General features: G+C 41.8%; 3 protein-coding genes across 7 annotated transcripts; 1 reads left to right on the forward strand and 2 right to left on the reverse strand.

Moving 5' to 3' along the window:
• Positions 1 to 1,280: 1,280 nt before the first annotated feature.
• Positions 1,281 to 12,264, reverse strand: LOC113128882 (nocturnin-like). Of its 4 annotated transcripts, none has more exons than XM_026304502.1 (7): positions 12,126 to 12,264; positions 8,618 to 8,927; positions 5,665 to 5,861; positions 3,939 to 4,081; positions 3,654 to 3,819; positions 2,658 to 2,989; positions 1,281 to 2,583 (listed from the first exon to the last, which is right to left on the reverse strand). In XM_026304502.1, exons 3-7 carry the CDS (start codon positions 5,675 to 5,677, stop codon positions 2,062 to 2,064), a joined length of 1,176 nt encoding a protein of 391 aa, XP_026160287.1. In that variant the 5' UTR covers positions 5,678 to 5,861; positions 8,618 to 8,927; positions 12,126 to 12,264; the 3' UTR covers positions 1,281 to 2,061. The 4 variants fall into 4 exon arrangements, with proteins under 4 accessions (XP_026160287.1, XP_026160288.1, XP_026160290.1 ...); XM_026304503.1 differs by having other exon boundaries at positions 5,665 to 5,870; XM_026304505.1 differs by lacking the exon at positions 5,665 to 5,861.
• Positions 9,340 to 11,556, reverse strand: ccdc175 (coiled-coil domain containing 175). The gene has a single exon (XM_026303168.2). It carries the CDS (start codon positions 11,554 to 11,556, stop codon positions 9,340 to 9,342), a length of 2,217 nt encoding a protein of 738 aa, XP_026158953.1.
• A 1,192-nt stretch (positions 12,265 to 13,456) lies between the features above and the next one.
• LOC113128158 (uncharacterized) lies at positions 13,457 to 21,593 on the forward strand. Of its 2 annotated transcripts, none has more exons than XM_026303239.1 (7): positions 13,457 to 13,730; positions 15,975 to 16,306; positions 16,478 to 16,542; positions 16,687 to 16,844; positions 17,031 to 17,543; positions 17,951 to 19,431; positions 19,866 to 21,593. In XM_026303239.1, exons 1-7 carry the CDS (start codon positions 13,490 to 13,492, stop codon positions 20,526 to 20,528), a joined length of 3,453 nt encoding a protein of 1,150 aa, XP_026159024.1. In that variant the 5' UTR covers positions 13,457 to 13,489; the 3' UTR covers positions 20,529 to 21,593. The 2 variants fall into 2 exon arrangements, with proteins under 2 accessions (XP_026159024.1, XP_026159025.1); XM_026303240.1 differs by having other exon boundaries at positions 13,476 to 13,580.
• The last annotated feature ends 76 nt before the right edge of the window (positions 21,594 to 21,669 follow it).

A 21,669-nucleotide genomic window follows, 5' to 3' on the forward strand; every position in this document is an offset into this window, starting at 1 on the left:
TATATATATATATATATATATATATATATATATATGTCCACTATACGGTTTATGGAGCTGAAGTTAAGAGAACAGCCTTAGATTTCAATTTTTAAATTCTTTTTCTTGTATTTGTCTGAGCAGTAAGCTGAAAATTGTTTTTGTTTTAAAACCTTGCACCAAGCACAGTATTACTGAGTAGGGGGTTATCATTAGTTCCTCTGTGTCTATAAGGCTGTTAATGCTCATAGAGAAACGGCAACATGTAGACCAGTGGCGAGATTGCTTCCAGTATGTCCTCCAGAACCAGGAAGATCTACAGGCTTGAATTTCACTTTTATCTGACAAATGGATCTCGGCTATTCCTGTTTTTGTATTTATTTTCTAATTTGATCTCTTTTTCACAACCCTATAGACAAACTACTTAGAAATGCAAAGACATGTGACTTTGAGCCAATGTATATTGCCATATCTTGAAAGAAGTAATAGGAATGTATGTGAACTCAGATCAGAATGAAATGATGTAGTTATTTTCATTATTGAAGGTATTGAAAATCACAAGTTTATCAAAATAGCAGAAAAATCTATGAAAGGTCCAGGTCACTTTACTTAATGCTTAAAACAGAGGCTCAGCTAGTCAGAATAGAGTTTCTGTCCTTTTGGCCCTTCTACATTTCATTATGTCTAATAAGAGGAACGATTTAAAAGAAAGATGTTTGTGTTCAGACTGAACTGTTTGTATATTCAACATTTGAAGTATATTCTATTTTGTTGTACTCTTGTTTCAAAGTGTATTAAAGTAGATTTTAATGAAATATCAAGACATTTGAAACCTGAGTTTTCTACCCTGTCTTGGTTTTGACATTCATCGTGAAAGATTGTATTTGTACGTTGGGAAATAATTTCAATTGGTTACATATGAACGTGATTTAGTTACTTCATACTTTTTGGTTTTAGTTATTTTGCCCAAAATTGAAACTGCGGTCTAGATTGGGAGGTTACTTAAACTCTTATTTCAGGAATTTCACCTTTTAAGTGATAACATTTATTTCTCCCATGAATCAGAAGCACGTGGAGTGCAGACTGTTTCTGTGGTTATTTTGCGTGTTCTGCCATCTAGTTAGCTCAGTTTACAGAACTTATGGTTTGAAAAAGATAAACCACTTCCCTGTGATTAGACGTCTGACGTCTGCCAGGGTGATGGTCAGGAACTTCACAGTGAATGAAAATAGGATTACAACCAAATGAGGAAGTGTGGTATTCCCTAAAACCATAGGACAAACCACAGACTGACTTGGTAATCATTGTCAGTAACATGATGACAACAAATGTTGCATGTTCATCATAGCAGTTGGGTTACATCACAGGTAACTGTATACAACCATGACATTTACATTGCATTGGATTTGTACTTGGTATGGTGTTAGAGGTCCTCACTATCCAGGATAAACAGGGGATAATCTTTAAAGGGTCAATTCCCCCAAATTACAAAAAAAAAAACATTCTCATGGTTTTGTAGATAGTTCACATAACCAAATCTGTACAGTTAGATACCACCAGAGGTAAACAAGATATTTTTTTCATTGGGTAAACCAACCCTTTAATATTTCCCAAACCACCACGAAATCAGAGAGGAAACAGTGAATCTAATCAGCAATTGTGAAATAGAAATGTCACAGTACAGAAAAACACCTTACTGTCTCTCTGTAGTACATTTGCATGTGATGAACATTTACCACAGTTATTACAGGGTTATTTGAGAAAAACAAAAATGTAGAAATGCTTTGTTAGCTTTGAAGAACAGAAATAGGTATTGGACAGTTGCCTGGTGTAGAAAACACACTCACAGTGTTAGTTCGGGGACTACATTGCAGTGTCTCAAGTTTGCAATGTCAGCCTCCTAAATTGGGCTTTTCTGCTGCACACTCTGGTTCTCAGCCTCCTGTCTTTGTCCTTATGGATTCACCTGCACGTGCTTATCTCATCCACATACCTACTTGGGGAGTGAAGCCCACCAGGATCCAATCTCAGATCTGTCTTCAAAGTACCGTCCTTTTGGTGTGCTGGTTCATCACCTCTTTTTCACTTCTTCTCCTTAAAGCTAAAGTCACAAACCAGAGAGAGATGGTCTGATGCATAGCTAAAAGATGGAAGCCTGTTTGGTCCAATCTGTTCTTCAGTGGGCATATCCAACACTGCGTCAACTCTCAGCATGTCCTGACTATACCAGATATAGTCTAGAGTGGTACAGCATTCCCCTGTTGGTCGGATCTTCCATGTCGTATACTCGGGCTCTTTCAAACCGTCTTGGCTGAGCTTCTTATAGGCTGAGTCCAAACCAAGAGGAGAAGTGATGAAACGCCTGTACACCTCCTCCGTTGGGATTGCATTGAAATCGCCACATATTAGCAGAGGAATGTCAGAGCAGGTTTCCCCTGCGGCTCCACCACAGTGTTTCTGGACCACATTTTGGAGGTGTCGCAAGAGATCAGAGCCCTGGGCACTGCGGAGCCACTCCCAGCCAGAACGAGCCTTCAGGTGTGTGACGGCCACACACACACATTTCCCAGTGCTGCAGCAACGTAGCATCATCACCACGGCAACCTGTGGAGAGAGAGCAACATATTAAGAGGTGCCTGCGAGTAGCTTTTTATGAGAAAAAGTGAAATTCTAGCCACCTGATTGGTTGGAATCATCATGGCAGAGAGCCGTATGTTCATGCTGTCCAGCAGCTCGAATCGTGACTGATCGAAGAACAGTGCGCAGCCATCAGGACCATTGTTGCCCTCCACATCCAAACATGGAGACCATGGTTTCGGGCAAAAGTTGCTGCTATAACCCAAGCCTGCCAGAACTGGCTGGAAGGTGTCGTAGTAGTGGTCGACCTCCTGCAGACACAGGATATGAGGTCGGTAGGCGAGGATCTCCTCCAGGATGAGGTATTTCCTGCGGGACCAGTTGAGAGCCTCCAAGGGACACTGGACAAAACTGTCAAGTCCCTCACCCAGAGCTGAGGGACGGAGAAAGGAGATGCTGATTTCAATATGGAGTTAAACTTCAACATGATTAGTCAAACAGTGCTTCAAAGGTTATAATAGCAAATGTTCAAACAGACTTTCTCCTTGCTACAGTTTGGAAATGCCTGTGCTTAATAATAATTTCCTAATTTTGCATATGTAGCCCTACATTTTTAACACTGAAAAAATGGCTGTACAGTTAAATTTGTAATTGATATACTTTTCAGGCCACTTTGGATTTATTTAGAGTTAGCTTAGCCTTTTCACTAAAGGAGGAGCCTGTGACTTGCACAAGGAGCCAGCGTGAGCCAAAACATTTGAAAACACTAAACAGTGTCCTGAAAATCACTAAAATGCTCTGTAGATCCAGGAACCACAGAGTGGGGGGATAATCATTTTTAATGTAAAATATTTGATTAGTGCAAACAAAAAAAATAGTTTCAGAATTAATGTAAGCCAGTGGATAGAGAGATAGAACCTGATATCTCTAACTTTGTGTTAAATTATCAGGACGAAGGATTGGCAGGAAATTCGAAAAGATCAGACCTTGTGAAATTTATGAAATTTAAAAAACTTATAGAACTTGTTCCTAGAGATATCAGACGCTAAAATCCAACACTATCTGGTATTATAGTTGTTATTTTACTAGCAGTCTACCTTGGGCCAGTATATTCCACTGCATCACCCTGATGGGGGTGCTGTCTCTGACATTGAGGTGAATGAACTCCCTGTGGAAGCGAGGTGGTTTGTCCCTGAGGGCCTCCTCACACTGTCGAAGCAGCTCCACTGAATCAGGGGGGCATACAGGGGACCCCTTCTGGTCCTGCAAGCCAGAGAGGTCGGACACCTGACATTTATTTTACCTGAGAAGATTTATACACATACTGTATCTTATGTGTCACTTTTTGAAAAATGTACTACAAACAGAAGAGAAGAAGTTACCTGGCAGAAACCTGGATCCAGGTTTGTGTCCGCTGCCTGCTGGGGGTCCAGGTGGGACGGAGGGAGTGGGAGCAGAGAGCTGCTGCTGAAGGTCTGAGTAAGTGCGCTGTACAGCCTGGTGGCTCCTCCACCCATCGGACACACTGGTGAGCACAAAAAACGGGCATGGGGAGGTGAGTGTGAGGATGGTGTATTAAATGTTCATAAACCCTCAGGCAGATTTGTTTACTGTGGCTGTGGACCTTCAGCTCAGTCTTTAGACTGGGGGGCTAAGCACTTGTTACAGGTTCGACCTGTTTTTCTTTTTTTTTCTTTTTTATGCACACATTGACTGAGTTGTTTTCCACCCCATGTCGCAGCATGGCCGCAGCTCAGCTTTCCTTTAGTCCTCTTTCAAGAACATCTGTTGGCTCACGTGCGAATCATTAATGCAACCTTAAAAATGAACGTTACACAGTGTCGACACAATTGACAAAACACTGACAAATCACACGCTCTTCCTTAATACATCTCTACAACTGTGTTTCTGTGGTGGCACAGTTTAAACATTCAACAGTTTTTTTTGGGGCCATGTAGGATAATGCAAACAAGCTATAAACACAACAGTAGTCAAACAATGCAAAAACAGAAATAATAAAATAACCAACAGTGTAAAGCTGAAGAAAAACTGTAGAGTTGGGTGATTCATCATGAAGAGTAACCCACATTACATTACACATTGATCTTTTTTGAATAAAAATATCGATTACAACAGCTTTCAATGACATGGTACCTCTCATATTGTTGGATGACCAACAATATATTTTTTTTTTATATTATAGCGTTAACTTTTAAGAGGTCACTCTACAGATAATAAGCCCTGTCACGCACTCAAACGCACCACCTTTTCTTTGACCTTATGCTTCCATGAGAATTGAACACATTGGCTCTTTGATGACAGTTACAGCAGCAGCAGATCAAACCAAAGTGGGTCAAACTGATGTTTTGCCAAGAGATATTAGTCTTTTAAGTGCTTCAGATAATCAACAATATTATGTATAATCCATTAGCTAAATAAACAGCATTAACCATCTTTTTTCACTACAGCACAAACAATACAGACCCCCCCAAATATTTAGATTATCTAATTAGATTAGATTTTTTTTTTCTGTAGTCCTTTAATGCTTGGCTCTACTGTTTGCCAAATTGTTGTTGAGCAAAGTGTATTTAACCTATAGCTTAAGGGGCCTATACAAAAAAAAACTGGGAGGTCCATTAAAATGAGGCTGATCTTAGCTCGACAATACAAATTATGGGGATTCATTTCTCCTCAGCTCCTTAAGAGCAGACCCTTATGACTATAAAAGGAAATATTAAATACTGTTAACGTGCTGGATTTTCAGGATCCTTTTAGTTCTGTGTGACTGAGAGGTAACAGAACTTCAATCATGAATAGCTACTACTCTTTCCGTCATCATAAACAGACCCTGTAGCGTTTAGATAAACATAAGTAGAACTTTCTCTTCTGTCAGACATTAATATAAATCAACAGATCCACTTATATCCACATATTCATGCTGGTGATTAAATTCATACTCAGATGCATAAAACCTCAGTGTCACTTCAACACCTCCCACCTCTAATATCTGATTTAGTCTATTTAACATTACACCACTTGTGTTTATACAACACAGAACACCCAAACTAAACGTCATCTACCGTAAACTAAAGAATAGCTGCCTCTTACCCATAGTCTCCATCACTGTCCACAGCTATGTCCACTCAGCATGTCTCCTTTAAAATACCACCGCCCCCCTAACACTTTGTTACTGATGATTTAAGCTTCTTGGCTCAGCTGAAAGTGGTTTCACTGCAACAGCAGACGGTGACCGATGTGCTGTCTCTGTGTACACAGAAATCTGACTTCACACTGTTCACTGCAGCCTATAAAATCTCAGGGAGGGGGAGAGAGAGAGAGAGAGACAGAGACAGATTAGGAAGTATAGACGTCATCAGGCCATATGGAGCACTGCAGGTCATGTGCTGGTGATACACTGCACAGTCCACATCACTGCTCTCTCGCGGTGACTGACACACACACACATACATAAGCATCACTGAGGTTCATAATCTGCAGACAAGTCACATCCTCACAACAGAAACATCAGGATCACAGTACAGAGTAAGTACATTCCAATGGTTCACAATGTGTCCTGATTACACAATGTGTCCTGATCACTTACTGCTATACAACTGCACAACTGCGCATGAATGTCCAAATATGCTCAGGGAACTGTGTGAGTGTTTTGCAACGTTAACTTCCTCAGTTTGCATGTCATAACAGCATCCAGATTACTGATTACATGTTATCGTTACTGGTGTTGCATCAGTACCAGTGTTACTTTCCACATAGCAGACATTTTGATCCAGAAAGAAATGTCTGAATCACTGAATTAAACTGATGAACTGATTGATGAATCCTAATGCGTTTGGTGTTCCTTTGACTTTTCCGTTCCAGCACCAGTTCAGAGTTTTACTGGTGTTTACAGTGTCCAGACGAGGACTCACTTCAGCTCTGATTAGCCCCATGACTTTTCCGCTAGTGTTGCCAGGAGGCTGATGTTTGTGATTATGAGACAAATGTCCAAACAATTAATCGATGGATTTCAGTTACCTTGGTACACACGTTCATGTTTCCCAGAAGTTGAAGTGCAATCATTTGGCTTTCCCTCAACCTTTCAGCTAGCTCCACCATCACATCAAAATTTTAATTTGTCCAAAATACGTCCAAAACCAGTGGCACCGGAACACATTTTTCTACTTGTTTTATTTAAATAAATTCGAGATTCTGATTTTTCATTTCTTTCTTTCATTTTTTTCATTCATTCTGTGAATAATTTCCCATTAGATTGCATTTGCATCCTCTGAACCTGCACTGGTTATTGTCAGCAAATTCTGCAGCTCTCAGACAATTGAGATGTGTAACAAAAGCACACAGGCCACATATGCAGCCAAGAGCAGAGTGTGCCAAGAGCTTAAAGCTCTGCTGTTTTTTTTACACTGTCTTAAAACAAAGTCACAACACATTACGGTGGGTGCCAGCCTGATACTACATTGTTTCAACAGCCAAAACAAGCTCATTGATAATGTGTGTGTGTGCAGACTAATTTATTGTAGTGGAGTGAGTGACTACATGAATGCGAAAGAGAGTGAATATTTATGTGTGTATATGTCAAAGCAAGAGGGTCATGTCATTGTATCCTTTAGTGGCATATTGACATTTCCACATTGAAGGGCAGCTGCCTCATTACATTACAATATGGGGGTGGCTTGTGTGTGTGTGTGTGTGTGTGTGTGTGTGTGTGTGTGTGTGTGTGTGTGTGTTCCGTTCTTTGAGCAAAATACTAATGTCACCATGGTAATATGCTCAAAATAACAATGCTAACATGCTAATATTTAGCATGTATTATGTAGTATGTTGACCATGAAGCTAACATTTTCTAATTAGCAGTAAACACACAGCACAGCCAAGGCTGCTGGGAGTGTCAATAGTTCTCCAGTTATTGCTTCATGTCAGATTCAAGGTGTAGTGAAAACAATAGATCAGCCAAGTCATTAGGATTCATCTTCTGGGTACCAATTACTGAGACATGTCTGACCATAACCAGAATCATACAGCCATGCATTAGTAATTAAATAAAGTCTTTTTGATCACAAAGAACTCTTAGCACAGCTCTCCACAATGTTGCAATTTTATTCAGATATGTTCTTAAATCTTGCTCTTGCACTAACACACGTGCAGATGTACAGTATATGTGAGTATGTCTGGGATATTCTTGTGGACCTCAGAGTGACGACTCATGTTATGTCTAGTTTCTGGTGTTAAATTGCTACATTACTCTCTGACCTTTAGATCAGCAGCTACTGCAAAGATGTCTAGTTCATAGTAGTAAGTAGTAAAGATGGCCACTTGTTTTGGTTGACACACGTGAGCCCCTTCTGCGCCCCTTATTTTGACGTTTTGTCTTAGTACATGGACATTGCAGAGCATAAAGGCCCCTAGCTCAGAGTATTACACTTGGCTGTAACAAAAACAATGTGACAATATGAGGATCCAATCTGTGTTCCAAATGTTCTGTCAAGCATGAACAGACATTGTACCACAAAATCAAAACCCAAGATAGGAACCTTTTACATCACTCTATTATTACATCATTTCTATGCTTATGTATATGTCCTAAAACACTTGTTTTCACTAAAAGCAACTGCACATCATCCAGTTAAAGGCTTGTGTCAACATTTGATAACCCTAAAAATAAGCAGCTATGATTTCAGCCAAGTGTGAAACATAGAAAAACATTACAGAAATACAAGAGTGAAGGGGTCTCAGTTTCACAGGAGCATGTGTCCTTCAAGTGAAGATAAACAGAAATCATCAAGAACATTTTCACATGGCAATAGCAAAATTTACTGACGAACTGTGTTCGTGGTACATCGAACAAGAAAATGACATGTTCTGGCATCCACCACACAGTGAGACACAGGAACACTGAAGATAATATGACGCACACAAGCAAAGCTCAGTTTGAAACATATGCTACGATACAGTCTGACCATACATTAAATCTACAGATACTGTAGCTGTCAGATCACATGACTCAAAGCAGCAAAGTTTACTTCATGTTCATCTGCAGGCTTACCTTCTTCACAGGAATAAGCTGATGATTCCACTTCTGTTCCCGTTGAGCAGCAACCTCCTTGTTTTTTTTAAATCACTTTTGCTTGTATCTGGTCCTGTGAGTGTGTGAGACTGAAGCAGGGAATGTAACTGTGTGTGTGTGTAATTTGTTCAAGGGGAAGTAGTAGCAGTTGGTTTGTGTGACCCTTTAACTGCAGGGCAAGGTCACAGCAGAGAAAAGCCTGGTCCCCTCTGCCATCTGCTGGTAATGTAGGAGCCACGCTGGAAACATGCGTCTTTCCTCTCCAAACCACCAGCTTCATGCAGAAAGTCTAAGTAAAAAGAGAAATTACTTGGGATTAAATAAAAATTTAACACAGCCACTGTGAAAAAGTGATGGATGTAACAGGCAGCAAGTGACCTTTGAGTTTTTTTTTTCCTTAGTTCATTGACATGTTTGCATTATTACACCCAAAACAAACAGAAGGATTTCCACTGTATTTCTCTAGTGCAATTCTTTACTTAACCTTTGTGTCAAAATTACATTTTAGCCAGTATTTTCATATGGACAAACTTGTCTTCAAAATACACTTAGACATGCTTTGAGCTTTATTAAAAAGTTTTGATTACAGATTGATATCAACCTATAGAGCAATATTCCATGCAGACAGTTTATCTAAATTCACAGACTGTAGAAGTCAGCATTCAATTTTTTGACATAAAACAAGAGTCACTTTAATCATCTCAGCTGTGCTGGTCAATAGTTGTTCTATCTCCCAGTCGTTTGCTGAATTCTAACATTTGCTGGTGTAAGAGTGTGTTGATATTTCCTAAGTGCTGTTTCCTGTTCTTCAGATGGTCCAACAAGGCTTTCAGAGAGAGCAACACAACATTATCACTGCTCTGACAGTACTGAGTTACCAATAAATCCTCTCTCCAAGCTTCTTGTAAACTCTCAACCAAGGCCTTTGTGTCCTCAGTGAACCTGTGGAACTCCTGCCAGTATTTGTCTTTGTTCTGCCTGGCTCTGCTAACATCCTCAGTCATCTGTCTGATACAGAGATGCAGCCTGCTGTTCTCCATGCTGACCTGCTCCAGTTTCATGCTATTGTTATAGAAGCTTATCTCTACAGCTCTAATCTCTGAGGTCTGTTTGTTGAGCATGTCAATGTAACTTGCTCGCAAAGATTCCAATTCAGTTTTCTTCTCCTCTTTGGGCTGAAGCAGAGTCCTTGTTTTCACTTTCAGTTCCTCAATCGACAGCTCCAGCTCAGTCTTCCTGCTCCTCAGCTCAGAGGTGAGCATTTTAAGCCTCTGGTGCCTACTTTGCTCCTCAGACCACTTGGCCTCTATCTCCTTTAACATCTCCTCTTTCTGCTCCACCTCCTTCTGCTTCTCCTCTTTGCTCCTTGTGATGCACTCAGTCTCTGCATTGTACTGCTCTATTTCCTGGTGGTGTCTAGACTCTATTTGTTTGTACTCTACCTCAGACTGGGTAATATGGCTCAACACCAAGTCAGCATCTGAGGTCTTGGGCCAACGCTGCTGAAGCACCATCTCCTCACATTGCAGCTCTTGGTACCGTCTCCTGGTTTTGCTGATGTCAGAATTCATTTTTGCCACATAAGCCTCCTGCTCTCTCTTCGCCTCCTCCAGGAGCCTCCCTAGACAGCTGTTCTCCTCCTCAAGATAGCTTAGCTTCTTCATCTCTATATCCATATTACCACACAACTCTTTCTGATTCCTCTCAAACACTCGGTTGTTGATCACATTGGCCTCCAGCAGCTCTGTGATCTGTCTGTCCATCTCTTTGATCTCCGTGCTGTTTTTGACTATGGAGGCAATGCGATCCTCCAGCTGCCGCTTTGATCGCTGCAGCTGCTGTGACACTTCGAAGTGCTCTGCTCTCATTTCATTCTCCTCATCATACTGATGCTTGAATACCTCATAGATTTGAGCCATGCGGTCTTGACAGAGCAAGCCTGATGCTCGACCTGCCTCTATTTTACCTTCCACTGTGGCAATTTCATCTTTAAGACGCTGGATGTCAAGACTGAAGGCTTCCTTTAGATCACACAACTCTTTCTTTAATGTTTGTCTTTGCTGTTGCAATTCTTGATGCTTTTGGGTCTCCCCTTGCAACTGTTTCTCAAACTGGCACCGAGATGCCGTCAGTCCTTGTGTACTTCTCTCCAACTTCGACATTTCCATCATGAGCTCTCTCAGACGGCCAAGGGTTTCTAGTTTCTTGTCATTAACTGAGTCAAGTGTTCTTTTGCTCCTTGTGATCACTACCTTCTGCTGTTTAATTCTCTCATCGGTCTCGACCAGTTCTCTGGACAAGTTGTCTTTTTTCACAGTGAAAGCATCTCTCTCCAGTGCCATGTTTTGCTGCAGTGACAGTTTTGCTTGCTCAACAGCAGCAATGCAGGACTTCAGCCCTTCTATCTTCTCCCGTGTCTGATCCAACTTCATCTGCACGTCGTATTTTAGGGTGATTTTCTCATTGAGAACTGCAATGATCTCTTCGTGCTCAGTCTGCACCTGTTCTCGATCAGGGTACAGCGCTTCGTTTTGGCTCAAGAGAGCGTCCTGCTTCTTCAGAGTGGCTTCTTTTAGCTGGGACACTGTACTGAGGTCTTTCTGCAGCTGCTCTATCTCCTCAGTATTGGACGCCCGGGCTGCTGCTACGTCAGCCATGATTTCCTGGCTCATTCGTTCGCGCAAATCGTTAATTTGGTATCTCAGCTTGCTGTTTTCTATGGTCTCGACTTCTAAATGTTCATGTGCAGCACGTCGGTTTGCCTCCAAGTCGGTGACAGCCACCGTTATCTCCGCCAGATGGAGGCAGGCCTCAGGTGCGAAGGCTACTCCCTCCTCTTTCACCTGCTTGTCCAGCTCCTTTAAGTGCTCCAGGGCTATCATAACGGCGGGGAAGTCTGGGACCAAGCAGGAAGCCATTTTATCCCTGCGTGTTTCAATTCTCTGTGTCTCTTGTGCGTTTGCTGTTTTAAAATTCAGTTAGTTTTCTCCACCGAGAACTTGCTATTCCGGGAGGGAGGGGGTCGCCATGGCAACAGCTAACTCCACCACAGAGACAGCATGCTACGGCAAGCCAGAGAGGCCACAATTTTTTAAACTGTGGCTAGATGCCAGAGACACACACCCTGAAAGCGGGTGAGTACGATTGTAATGACCACAAGGAGAAAGTTAAACCAAACTTTAAATCGACATACATGTATTTGAGGCATACGTAGTACCACAAGTGAGGCTTTAGCGGCTTCTGTCTTATACCAGGATGTAGCTAACAACTTACAAATATGTCTGTGAAGATTCTCAGGCGTCCAGGTGAAGTTATGTAGAAGCTGAGTCATGGCAACTAGAATTCTTGTCGTTGTTGAGTCTAAACGTTTCACCACTGAAGACTGGAGAAGCCACTTGGATGAGTTTTAAATCGTTTTGACTCAACAAGAAGTGCAGATGCCATGAGTCAGCTTCTAGATAAACGTTGGGAAAGACATATAGTTTACCTGATATATGCAGCAACTCCAGAGAAGAAATCCAGGATCAACCTCTGCTTCCCAAGATGTGTGTATGAGCTGAAAACACAGCTGAGGTCGTACGTGCCTTGTACCACAGCCAAAGTCAAACTGTGGTCGGTAGATAGGGGATGTGCGCCAGACCTGGTGTTGCCAGAGCTGAAGCTTTCACGTAAATCGGGAAAGAACTTGATCAAAAGCCTCAGTTATTACCATGGAGGATCCAGGCCTTACAACAGCAAACACACACACACACACACACACTGATTTGGAGATGAATTAAATTATATTTTCACTATTTATTCTATTGACCCCCAGCACATGTTGATGCCTTTACATACCTTTGTGTATGGATCCTTCCACATTATGCAATGATCTAAAATCAGAGCCAGCAGTCAAACAATCATGCACATACATTAAAAATATAAGTACTTAGAAAATACCTATATATTTAACCAAGACACTTATACCAGTATCTCCAAAACAAGGACTGATAACAATAAGCACTACATCTAATGTAGGCCAAAGCCCAAATTATCTCATTTTTAAATCTCTCCAGATGGCAAATAAATTTATACACAAGTTTTCTTAACAAAGTATTTATTCATAAGGTCCCAAACAACTCACAAGCACTACACTATCTAGGCCTTTTGAGCAATAATCTCAAAGTGTAATTGTACACTAGCTGCAGCCTTCTCAATCTAACTTTCTTCAAATTTGTCCACAGATGTGCAATATATAAGGGTGTTCAAAATGCTTTAAAGACGAATATTTTCATAGGATCAGAACACATACCAAATATGTGTGCAAGAATGTTTGCTTCAGTGTGCATCTTGCAGCACTTTTTTTTTTGTTTGGGCTGGAAGTTTGTGCAGGTCTATTGCCAGCAGGATCTGGCAACCCTGACTTGTCGCAGTGTGTTGTCGTTGGTCCACACATAAAGACGTCGGAAGCATAGAAACAGAGCAGGTAGAAGGTGCACCACCAACACAAGGGCTCTCCATGCTACGTGTTTTTATGAACGTCATTGAACATGTTGGGACTTAACAATCACAGAATTCTCTAAACTGCACTACTTTATATTGTAATACCATACATACATGGTGTTAATGTGAAACAGTCGTAAAAGCTTATGTACTGATCATGATTATATCTTATATGGGTTTTAGTTTTAGTCTCATGTTTTCTGCTCACAGGTACTCACATTCATTAACGTGTTAGTGAAGCATACATTTAAACTGGACCAAAATAATTGGTGTAATTTTTCACAAGGTGTCCTTTCTATCCAGCCCAACTCTTGAAACAGAGCTGCAGACAGCCTGCAGAAAAGCAAGAGTGCTTGGTGCCACAGAAACATGGATCTCATTAGTAAGCCAAGAAGCAAGTCTATCGTGTGGTTGTATTTCGGCTTGAAAGCGGATGAAAGGGGTCAGCCTCTGAACTCCGGTGAGGCCGTTTGTCGCTTATGCCGTAAAATTGTTCTTGCAAAAGGTGGAAATACCACGAATTTAAGAAGTCATCTGAGGCGCCGACATCGTGCAGATTTTTTCGAGACCACTTCCTCTACAACCTCTGGAGCTTTGTTTGAGGCTCAAGGTGATTTCCAAATTCGGCGCTTTCTCTGCACAAATGACAGATGTAAAGTGTAAACATTGGCGGTCTGTCATTACGACAGTACATGCACCCATTCTGCATGAACTCACAGTGTGTCTGCTCTGCAGTTGCATTTTATGTGAGAGCAGTTCACGGTAAAGAAATAGTTCCTTATCTTTATGCTGGTATTGCACCCTTTCTGCCAATTCACAATATATTGTGTTATGGTATATGCTGTTTTATTTTGTCATCGGGATATTTCATGTTGTAACTCATATTGATATGTCATCCTATCATATATGATATTTTGTATGGCACATGAATGCAACATCTGACTAACCACCAGCCAAGATAACTCAGTAAAAACAGCGTGTTATCAGATGTCAAGTTCTTTCATACATAATATAGCTTCCATGTCACATTTAGGGACACTGATAAATCGCACATTACAAAGCAGTGTTAATTTTCCCCACGTGACTGTGCGTGTTTTGTCTATGCGTTTACGCATGCGCAATAAGCGTTTCTAAAAGAGACCAACAGATGTCTTCAGTATGCGATGATAATGACTAGATATGGGCAGCATGGTGGATGAGTGGTTGGCACTGTTGCCTCACAGCAAGCTCTGTGTGGAGTTTGCATGTTCTCCCTGTGCTTGCGTGGGTACTGTGGTTTCCCACAGTCCAAAAGCATGTATGTCAGGTTGATTGGTGACTCTAAATTGCCCATATGACTGTGTGGTTGTGTCTATATATGACCCTGTGATGGACTGGTGACTTGCCCAGGGTGTACCCCTGCCTTCCTGGGATAGGCTCCAGCAGATCCCTGTGACCCTGGTTAAGGAATAAGCGGGTATATAAAATGGATGGGTATAATAGACATTGTATAATCACTAGATATTGGATAATGGCACCGGAAACCGACAACGGGAGCGGTATCCCTACGCTTTGTTTACATGGCCAAACCCTAAGGCATGCTGGCAGCTGATGGAGCAAACAGCTAACATTGTGAATACAGCCAGACAGATTCTCATGAAAAAGCTGGATTTGATTGTGCCTTATGTGACAACTAAAGAGCGTATAATCCCAAAAGAAGAGGATGAGTCACAAAAATAGTAAAAACCACTGAATTGTATCAGACTTGGAGTGAGCTTACAGTACACATAAGCAGACAATGTGGGCTGTGAACAGCTCATTAGCTGCTTGGAGCCCCAGGGTCTGCAGTTGGGTACAGTGGAGAAGACTGAAATGAACAGGCCGTTGAAAACACTTTTATGGATCAGAATGAAACAGCAAAGGGGAACTGTATGGGACTAATAGTTACATTGTGCTGAGAGCGGGACTTAACTGTTACTTCATAGAGCCTCCCGAGGGTCACCCTGTGTTTTTGAGAGATTCTGACTTCACCTCAGCCAACAAGGTTTTCTTGCGAATGCTTAAAAGAATAAAACATTCTGCTTGAGATGTAACATCACATCAGCAGGCATTGTTCCTTGATGACATCCACATTCCGCAAGAGGACTTCTGAACAAGATCTGGTTTGATATGCAGGTACATTTTGGCCACAGAGGGAAGCAGGCTAATAGGAATGAGATAAAATTTCATGATAAGAAGGACCAGGATGTGAATTCTGTCCCTTTACTTCTTTTAAAGTACCGGAGCAAGCCGCCATCCAATGCAACTGTCATTTATTTGCAGCCTAAGATGGATGAAATGTGGTACAACCATGTCTGGGAATCAGTTATCTGGGTTCAATGCTGAAGTAGGGACGTCAGTTATCTATGCCAATCACTGCATCAGAAGCACACCCTTTCACCAGCTGTGTGCCATAAAGCAGGATGGAAAAGCAATGATTCCCGTTATCGTGCAAAGGTAGAATTAGTTTAGTAGTAGTTTAGTAATTTATTGTTTACTTTTACTCCATTACATCTGAAGAAATGATTTTTAATACAATTTTTATAACAGGTCTGAAGGTACCCTCTAAAAGTCACCAGACACCCTCCCTCAGGAGCCATAAGCTCCAGAACAAGTTTAACGTGTAAAATGTTGTATACTTACTATAATGTATAGTAATAGCCTCATTCTAATACAGCATCATTTGTAAAATGTCTTGTCTGCATTTGTTGCGTTACTTATTTCAGCCCCGCACATTTTGTTACCCAGCACAACAAAAAATACAATAAACATGCTCCATGAAGAGCTCTATCAACACAATCCCTTGTGCTTAATGACTTATTGTTTTATTTTCTAGGTTTGGATCTCAACCACGAAGAATTCTTTGAGGATCTCCCATTTCTCCAGAACGCTTCGAATCAGAACTATGTCCCAGATGCAGTGTTACCACCTGGGGATCCGTGGCTCCATGGTGGCCCCTCCCGAGCAGTGCTTTCTCTGCCTTCCTGTCTGTGCCTGTGCGGGGATGTTGGGTCTGGAATGTGTAGTCACAGGTCTGCCAGTGAGGAGCAGATGGAAGATATAAAGGTGCACGCCAAGTGTCACCTTCAGCAAGGCGTCTTGTTTGGACCTTTTGTAGGAGAAGTGTGCAGGGGACAAATGCCAACCAGCCTAAAGTATGCCTGGGCTGTAAGTAGACTGATTTATGTAGGTGTAAAGAGGCAGAATCATATAATTGCAAAATAGTATTGTTTTTCTCCATAGTGACATTTAAAATCCACTTGTGTTGATGAACCAGTAGAAGTTTCATATCGAGCTGGTTATGAATATATGGGACATTCACATTGCTCCTATCTCCAGATTAGAGATGATGCTGCTTTCGTATACATCGATGCCTCTGATGAAAACAAGTCCAACTGGATGAGGTGGGTTGTTTTGTTGTGATTTAAGTAATTTTTCATTCTAAACTATATCTTCTCTCTTGCTGTCATTTTATGTTTTGTTTTTTTTTCAGTTCTGCATTTTGTTGTTCACAGGTACATTTTGTTTGCGTTCGCTCTGTGTTTCAGGTATGTCACATATACGAGTAGTGAGGAGGAACACAATCTGGTTGTCTTCCAGTTTTACCGTCACATTTACTATAGGGTTTCTCAGCCCATTCCTGAGGGAACAGAGCTCAGGGTCTGGATTGGCAAGGATTATGCTTCTCTGCTAGGCCTAGGGATGGGTGAGTTCTATCTGATGGTACTATTGTGATAGGTGCAGAGCAGCCTATCAGTATTGGTTTTTCATTCATCCATAAATTTTTGAACTGACAGTAGACTTGGATCTAACTTGAACTATTCTGGATTCTTAAATATCTTTAGCTTGCTAATTATCCTGACACTATCCTGCTTTCGGGGGGATGATACAGGTGACAACGTGAAATGTGAAATTGGAGACAAGGAGACAGCTCTGCGCTTACTGCAGGACATCCAACTAGTTACTCTCCCAGAGCCCAGCAGCACTTCCTTTTGGTCAGACCATAGCCAATCACAGAGCCCCATGCCTGTCATCAGTGATGTGACAACAATGTCAAACGCAGAAACGGGTAGTGATCCAGGCACCTCTTGCTCTGCTTTCACCTCTGCCTCCGTGATCTCCTTCCCATCCCCTAGCTCTCATTCTCTGGAAAAGTATGACTTTATGCCTGGAACAGAAAAACTGCTGAGTAACCCAAATGCCACGCAGAACAGCCCATGGTACTTCTTCGGGTTTGAGCCAGACCCAACTGGTAGGCCTCTGGACCGGAGCACTGTGGTGTGTAAACTGTGTGGGGAGCATGTGGGCTGTGCTGGAGGAGCAGTGGACCTCCAAAACCATCTGACCAACAAGCACCACATCAGACCCCGGGACAGTAACAAGGATCGGAGTCTTCCGACAATAGGTAACAGTTAGAGACTACTGCCTGTTTGCATTGCATATCGGTTAAATCTGTTCTCTTCTGTTAATCTTAATCTTCAAAAGGAAATTTTGGGAGTAGTATTAATTCTTGTGGAACTGTGAATGTCTGTACAAAAATTTGTGTTAATCAATCTTGAAGAGATATTTCACTTAAGTCAAACATTTGATCTGGCAGTGACACTAGATGAAAAGTCAGGTGATCATAGACAAGTTAAGAAAAGACCCAAACCAGAATGTGTCTTACCATCCTGAAGCTATTTTGTAAAATCTCTCTCTTTTGCTCAATACTAGCAAATTCATGTATGGGTTTACCTAACAAATTGGTTTCCAGTATAGTAGAAATGTGTTGTCAAAGTTTTTGTTTATTGAAAATTTGTTCTGTTGCTGCAGGTCAGCAGCGCACTCAGGCAATGATGGTTAACAGTGGTCTGGTCAGCACACTTCCCTTGGTTTTGACTGCTCAAGTAACTGATGCCATTGCCAACTTTCTCGTTGTGGATCTCCAGCCCCCTGCCCTTGTAGAAGGGGCAGGCTTTAAACAGCTGATCCACACCCTACAGCCCTCCTGCAAGGAGCTGCCGTCACCCTGTCAGCTTGAGAACCTCCTAAAAGAACAACATACCAAAGGCAAGACAAGCCTGGCTCTGCTGCTGAGGAGGAAAATTGGAAGTGGAGACAATGAGGAGATATCTGACTACACTGCCCCCATTGAGTTTGAGCCCAGGAGACGTGGGCGACCTCCCAGTAATCGGAGAGAAGTTCCTCACTTTATCACCTTAAGTGTTGATGTTTGGTTCCACAACTGGCAGGGTCACACAGAGAGGTACCTCACTCTCTGGGCACACCACATTGACTGTACATTTAGTTTTCACAACCTGGCCCTGGCAACACAAAGACTGACAGAGAGTGGGGTAAAAGACTACAGCCTTGGAACAGTGGAGGCCCAAGTGAAAGTGATGGCACAGGAATGGGGAATCTCCCAGCCCAATCTGGTCTTGCTGGGAGGGGAGGGAAGGAACAAGATGGAACTGGGCCCAATAAAGCATGTGAAAGGTGGAGAGGCTGCAGGAAGTACCTCTCACCCAAACTCAACAACATTCCTTGAGAGGGATGACTCAGTGTCACCTGAGGAACCATATGGCTTAGAGCACAGCCATTCTAGCGAAGGGCTACCATCTGTCCCATGTTTCTTCCGCGCCGTGCAGGGCTGCATAGAGGAAGTGATGTCATACCCCATTATCTCCAAAACTCTCAGCCAATTCCACAGTATTCTTTCAACACTGTTTCTGCCACCCACCCAGAACAAAAGATCATGTCAACATCATGTCCAGAGCCTGTTGCAGACCCTGACCAAACAAGAACAGGCAGACCTGAAGTCATGGGCTCATAGCCCGCCAACCTGGAATAAGGTGTACCCTCTATTGAACATGTTCATCAAACATAAAAGCCTAATCTGTAATATAATAAAAGAGATCAAAGGGGAGGGGTTATCTAAAGAAGACACTGCCCCAGAACCCAGTTTGGCTGGCAGCTGCCATGCAAACTCCACCTCCAACATCACGACTTTGCGGTCTGAGTGGAAGGTTCTGGAGGAGCTGTGTTTGGTCCTCAAACCTCTGGATGTGGCTTGTCGAACCCTTGCCAAAGAGGCCTTTCCCCGTCTATCTCTCATCAAACCAATTCTCACCGGCCTGCTCTCACGGCACCTTGTAACCCGGCCAGGAGATTCATCATCCGTCTTGAAGGAGGTGAAGAGGATGATAAGGCGGAACTTGGCAAGATGTTACAACAACCCGTTTGTCAACAGAGTTCTGTGTGTGGCATGTTCCCTCGACCCCCAGTTCCATGGGCTGGGTTTCATGGAGGAGAAAGTGAGTAATAAAGTGAAAATGGAGGGAATTTCTTTGTGAATAGCTGGGATGCAGCAAGGTCAGTCTGTATCACTTTGGTCCATACTGAAATATCTATGCACCTATTGGTCAGTTTGCAAAGAAATTAAAACTTTTTTTCCATATTGGCTACATGTTGAGCAACTGAGGTTTGAAATCCTGCCCTACATATACATGTACATGTACATACCACTTTAAAGCATACACACAGTCTCTTTTAAGGCACTTTTAGCCTAGATATTAATATGTGCTAGATTACTACTGTTGTGTTTATGGTAGTTTCTTGTTTGAATTATGTTCAGCAAACAAACTAAATGATATTTTTTAAAAAACACTCAGTTTAACTGTAACCTTAATAATCCCCAATTAACAGTATGTGAATGATAGCAAATATTTTTGTTGTCATTATTTCCTAGGAGCAAACTGCAACTTTTGATTGGCTGAAGAAAGAAGCCGTCAGGATTGTGAAGGAGGACAAGAGGAGGAGCCAGGGCAAGAAGCGAAGCCCCTCCCCTGGCTCACCAGAATCAGATAGTGACTTTCTGCGAAGGAGCAAACGCCTCAAAGAATCCCGCCCAATAAACTTCAGGGAGGTTGAAGATGAAGATGAAGACAGTGATTTAGGAGAGGCTGATGAGTGCGAGTCAGCAGACCCAGGTTCTCAGCGTGGGCTCTCTGGCATGGAGTTCCTTCTGGGAGATCTGTTCTGTTCTGCCCCTCGGAGCAGACAGAGCTCTGTGGAGGAGTCTGTAGACATGGAGATGTCTGTCTTCAGAGCCAGCAAAGGGGCTTCACTGGGTGTGGAGCCCCTGCAGTGGTGGAGAACAAAGGCAGTGCAGTTTCCACTGTTAGCCACAGTAGCACGGGCTTACCTGGCTGCCCCTGCTGTGGCAGGTAATGCAGCACACGACTTTGCACAAGAAGGAGCAGGAGCCACGTACAGGAAGAGAGCCAACATTCCACCAGAGAGTTTGGATGCAATTTTGTTTCTGCACTACAACCACATGCCCAGCATGGAGAATGGGCAAACAGTAGTTAGGAATGATGACAAGAACAGTGGGATTGAAAAGGTACCATAAATACAAACAGCTGTCTTTCTGGCCACTTTAAAATTCTCAGCTGTGTATGTGACGCTTGCAGCAACCCATTCTGCATTTTAACCTAAACACACAACAAAAACCAAAGCCTCAACACAAAGTTAGCACACTGACAGCACAATGCCTCCATCTAGGACACAAACAGGGTGTTTGAGGCAGAACACACAGAGGTTATATAAAAGTCTAAAATAAATGCATATTAGAAAGAGAAACAAATTTCTGCGGCTTAACAATTTCAAGCATTTTTAACAGAAATCCCTATTCACCTCTAATTGTGCTTTTGGTTTTATAATCCCTAAAATTTGAAGTATAATTTTTAATTTTCATTTCTTGATAAATGAAGACAGAGACAAAATCAGATTGTATAGTGTATATCTGTGTAGTACTACTACTGATCAACATTTAATTTTGTTGTTTGTTTCAAGTACCTTTTACCACCTAGTGCCTTAGCTTCTTTTGATATTCATATTTTGAAGTCCTTAGTGATAGTTTTTTAGAAATATATCTGTAATTGCAGGTGCGTAAACTGTCCTGCAGAGTAATCTGCAAGACATTGACTGAGTTCAACATTACTGCTTTTATTTTGATTCATAAAGTGATTATGAAAGTAAACTCCAAAGATTGAATATTAGTTCACTTAGTGCTGATCCTCCCACATTTGACAGAATCAGGCTTTGTGTCGAAAATCTGTGATGCAGCTAAAATCATGATCATTAAGGGGAAAAGAAATACACATATGGTCACTTGCGTGGAATAAAATAAGCATTCACGTTTAACCTGTAAGGAAACATTTTTACTCCTTGTTACTGTAGATCTGCTGTATTTACTTTAGAAGGTTGGATGTGTAACCTAAAATGTTTTTTCAAATTTTTAGAAAATATGATGCACTTTTAGCACTACATTAGACTATTTACACCAGTAAACACCTGTTGTCTTAGGTTGTGATATTCTCTCTCTTGACATATTCATATGCATAGTAACTGTCTTACTGTAATGTCAGTATACCTGTTACATAGTTTTTGAAATAAAAAATACATTACAATTCAAGCTGGCATATATATACTAATAAATTATTAATAATATAGTAATGTATAAATATAGTGCACAGTGATAAAATATGCCA

Source organism: Mastacembelus armatus, chromosome 1 (assembly GCF_900324485.2).
Source record: "Mastacembelus armatus chromosome 1, fMasArm1.2, whole genome shotgun sequence".
NCBI classification, from domain to species: Eukaryota; Metazoa; Chordata; class Actinopteri; order Synbranchiformes; family Mastacembelidae; genus Mastacembelus; species Mastacembelus armatus.

Excerpts from the sequence above, each read along its gene's own strand:
- LOC113128882 (XM_026304502.1), bottom strand. Across the intron at positions 3,820-3,938 it reads TGGATCCAGGTTTCTGCCAG|GACCAGAAGGGGTCCCCTGT; the intron begins GTAACTTCTTCT and ends TCTGGCTTGCAG. Across the intron at positions 2,990-3,653 it reads GTGGAATATACTGGCCCAAG|CTCTGGGTGAGGGACTTGAC; the intron begins GTAGACTGCTAG and ends TCCGTCCCTCAG.
- ccdc175 (XM_026303168.2), bottom strand. The coding sequence starts at position 11,556 with ATGGCTTCCTGCTTGGTCCCAGACTTCCCCGCCGTTATGATAGCCCTG.
- LOC113128158 (XM_026303239.1), top strand. The coding sequence starts at position 13,490 with ATGGATCTCATTAGTAAGCCAAGAAGCAAGTCTATCGTGTGGTTGTAT. Across the intron at positions 13,731-15,974 it reads AGCTTTGTTTGAGGCTCAAG|GTTTGGATCTCAACCACGAA; the intron begins GTGATTTCCAAA and ends TTTATTTTCTAG. Across the intron at positions 17,544-17,950 it reads TCGGAGTCTTCCGACAATAG|GTCAGCAGCGCACTCAGGCA; the intron begins GTAACAGTTAGA and ends CTGTTGCTGCAG.